Raw genomic sequence first — 3,557 nt, forward strand, 5'->3', positions numbered from 1 at the left:
AATTCTGGTCTCCTTCCTATTGGAATGATGTTGTGAAACTTGACAGGGCACAAAAGATTTACAAGGATGTTACCAGGGTTGGAGGATTCGAGCTATATGGAGAGGCTGAACAGGCTGGGGCTGTTTTCCCTGGATCGTCAGAGGCTGAGGGGTAACCTTACAGATTCATAAAATCATGAGGGACATGGATGGGATAAATGGACAAAGTCTTTTCCCTGGGGTGGGGGAGTCCAGAACTAGAGGACATAGGTTTAGGGTGAGAGTGAAAAGATATAAAAGAGACCTAAGCAGCAACATTTTCATGCAGAGGGTGGTACGTGCATGGAGACAGCTGCCAGAGGCAGTGGTGGAGCTAGTACAATTGCAACATTTAAAAGACATCTGGACGGGTATATGAATAGGAAAAGTTTGGATGGAAATGGGCCGGGTGCTGGCAGGTGGGACTAGATTAGGTTGGGATATCTGGTTGGCATGGACGAGTTGGACTGAAGGGTTTGTTTCCGTGCTATACATCTCTGTGACCCTATATCAGTTTCTGAGTAATGAGGGAAGACTGGAGAGGCATGGGAACATTTGCATTTCACAACTCTTGGAACAATGGACAAAATTATTTTGCCTTCTTGATCACTTTTTGTATCTGTACACTTTCAATGACTTATATGCACCCAAATTACTTTGTTTTTCTATAGCTCCTGATCTCTCACCCAACTGACACCATCAACACAGTTCACAGGTCAAACACCCAAAATTCTGCAGAAACTTTGGCAGCATCTGTGGGGAGAAAAACAAAATTAATGTTTCAAGTCTTATATAACTCTTCTTCTAAACAGGTAACGTGGAGCTGGAGACGGTCACTGAGGATGAAGATGCAGCGGTGAAAGCACATTTTTGGCAAACACTTTCAAACACTAGGAAGGAGGTAGGAACTAATGAGGAAGAACAAGTCAAAATATTAAAATAGAAATCCAGTCAGACAGAAGGGCACAACATTTTCAAGGTGGGAATATGTGAAAGAGAAGTGGCAGTGAATTAACCATTCAAATAAAAACAAACTACTGCAGATGTTGGAAATCTGAAACAATGCTGGAAAAGTCTTTGCTTTTTATTCAAAAATCAATATTTTAAAGGCAAAATATTCCCCATACTGTAAATCTAAGATCAAAACAGAAACCATTCAGCACACAGGCAGCTGTGGAATGAGAAACTTTGAATGTTATGATATGTAAATTATATGCATTTTAGACATTTCTCACATGCTGATGAGTTTATGGATGCTTTGAAAGAAAATCTGAAAAAAAAGGTTTACTCATTTAATCAGTTCAATTTTATTTAGTATGTAAATAGAATGATTATTTTCAGAAGAACTTTATCATTAGTTTGCCCATTACAGTCTTTCCATATGAAACGAACAGGTATACATAAACAAGTAACATAATTCTTGTTAAAAGGTTATTATTTTGCAAAAGGAAAGACAGACTTAGACAATTCAATATAAAATTGTTCTGAGCGATGAACTGATTGTAAGCTTATGTATCAACTTGTTTTTCAATTTGAATGGAAACACTTGAATCATATTGCTTGAAACTTGATGTTGCCGAAAAAAAATCCCTTAATCTCGAATACAGTAGGCTCGCACGACAAACTTTTGTAATGCCCTAAAATACGAGCCCTTTATGTATTTTGAAGTTTTTTTTTCCCCTTAACTCAATGTTACCTGGACAAAACGTTACAGTCTTTCATTTAGAACGGTGAAACAGATTGCAAGTACACCTCATTCAAAAGAATTTTTGACATCAGCTTCGTTTGCAGCTGGTTAAATGTCGACGAGTTCAGCTTTTTTTTCGGACCATCATTACGTAACGAAAATAATATGAGTTCCCTACCCGGTCAGGGGGTTAAAGAGAATGCACGGTTGAACTTTAGGTGGCAAACAGGCCACTCTAAAACATGTATTGCAATATGCAAACAATTAACAGTGCTGTTTTTATTTTGCACCGGTCTGCAGTTTGAGGGATGGGGTGGGAGGGAGGGGGGTAAGTGCTCGTCTCGAATGTATCCCTGCGAGCCGAGCGGCACCTTTACTTGTCGTCCCTGCACTTGCCCTTTGATCTCGAGATTAGTGTTAGGGTTGGAGCAGCAGAGTCTCGCACCGCCAACCTCCCTCTCTCTCTCACAGACAGACACTCACTCAGTCAGTCACCCACCGGGGCCACGGCCGGTCGGCCAGGTGCATCCTGTGTGCGGCTCCCTGCCCCTCCAGCGCCTGACACTCACACACACCAGACACTTTTTTTTTAAAAAAACAAAAACATATTTATTTGTTGCTGGCGAGTGTGCCGCCACAAAACACACACACGCACAGAGAAGAAAAGCATTTTTTAAAAAAAAAAGAAAAGAGGAGAATGTGAAGAGAAAATGGTTTGAAAAAAAAAGGAGTTGTGGGGAGGAAGGAAAATGCCCAGGAGAAAGCAGGAGCAGCCGAAGCGCCTACCTTATTCGCGTAAGTGCTGTGGGGTTGGGAGTGTGAGTGTGTGTGTGATAGAGAGAGAGAGAGAGCGCGCGCGGCCGTTGGCGCGGCGGCAGCAACAGCAGCGGCTCGAGCTTGGGGCTCGAGCCCCGGGTTCGGGCTGTGGGGTGACAGAGGTGAAGCTGACAAAGACACTCCGGGGGCGGGAGGAGGGGGGACGCGCGCGCGGCGGCGGCGGCGGCGGCGCGAGAGGGGGGGGTTCTGATTTCAAATAGCAACGGACCGGGCGGCCATGTTGGCGGTGATGAGAGGAGTTTTTTTTTAAAAACTGTTTAACCTTTTTCCTTGACGCGCTTCAGCGCATCGAACGGGGGCAACTTGTCATTCGAAATTATGATTCTGCAAGGTGGGCAGCTCTCGGCTGTTTACATTTTTCGTCCCCCCCCCCAAGAAGGATGTATCTGGTTCTTTTTTTTTGTTGTGTGTGGGTTCATTTCCCCCCCCCCAAAAAAATTGGGGTTGAAGGAGGTGGCGGAGGATGAGCCTGGAATGGCTGCTCAGGGCCGAACGGAGCGGAGGCCGTGGCCCCAGGCCGGGCCCTGGTCGCACTGAGGGGTCAGACAGAGAAGGCCGAGGCCAGGGCCAGGGCCGGGGCGGGGACAGGTTCCTGTCTCCTCCTCCTTCACCCCGCGTCACCCTCAAGCAGACACACACACACACACACACAGAGAAAAATCCGCCAGTTCTTTCCCTTATTGAAAGGTGTTAACTTTTGAGTGAAAGCCCGAGTTTCACGGGGCATCGTCCGCGCTTCTGCTTGCCCTCTTTGGGGAAAGGACTGTCCGCGCGGCTCTGGGCGACCGGAGAGATTTCGCCCGCCCCCCCCCCCCGTACATACACACACACACACACACACACACACACACACTCTCCCCCCCTCCACACACACACACACACACACTCTCCCCCCCTCCACACACACACACACACACTCTCCCCCCCTCCACACACACACACACACACTCTCTCCCCCCTCCACACACACACACACACACTCTCCCCCCCTCCACACACACACACACACACACAC

At 46.6% G+C, this 3,557-nt stretch overlaps 1 protein-coding gene across 5 annotated transcripts in view; it reads left to right on the top strand.

Annotated features, from left to right (window-relative positions):
- The first annotated feature begins 2,140 nt into the window (after positions 1–2,140).
- Positions 2,141–3,557, top strand: part of znf827 (zinc finger protein 827) — a 129,443-nt gene continuing 128,026 nt past the window's right edge. For all 5 annotated transcript variants that reach the window (XR_009644849.1, XM_060827083.1, XM_060827101.1 and 2 more), the window contains exon 1: positions 2,141–2,500. Coding sequence is in view for 4 of the 5 variants with exons in the window: in XM_060827083.1 (XP_060683066.1) it covers positions 2,455–2,500 (46 nt within the window). In the remaining variant the exon portion in view is untranslated. The remainder of the gene's footprint in view (positions 2,501–3,557) is intronic.

This window comes from Hemiscyllium ocellatum, chromosome 1 (genome assembly GCF_020745735.1).
Source record: "Hemiscyllium ocellatum isolate sHemOce1 chromosome 1, sHemOce1.pat.X.cur, whole genome shotgun sequence".
Taxonomy (NCBI): Eukaryota; Metazoa; Chordata; class Chondrichthyes; order Orectolobiformes; family Hemiscylliidae; genus Hemiscyllium; species Hemiscyllium ocellatum.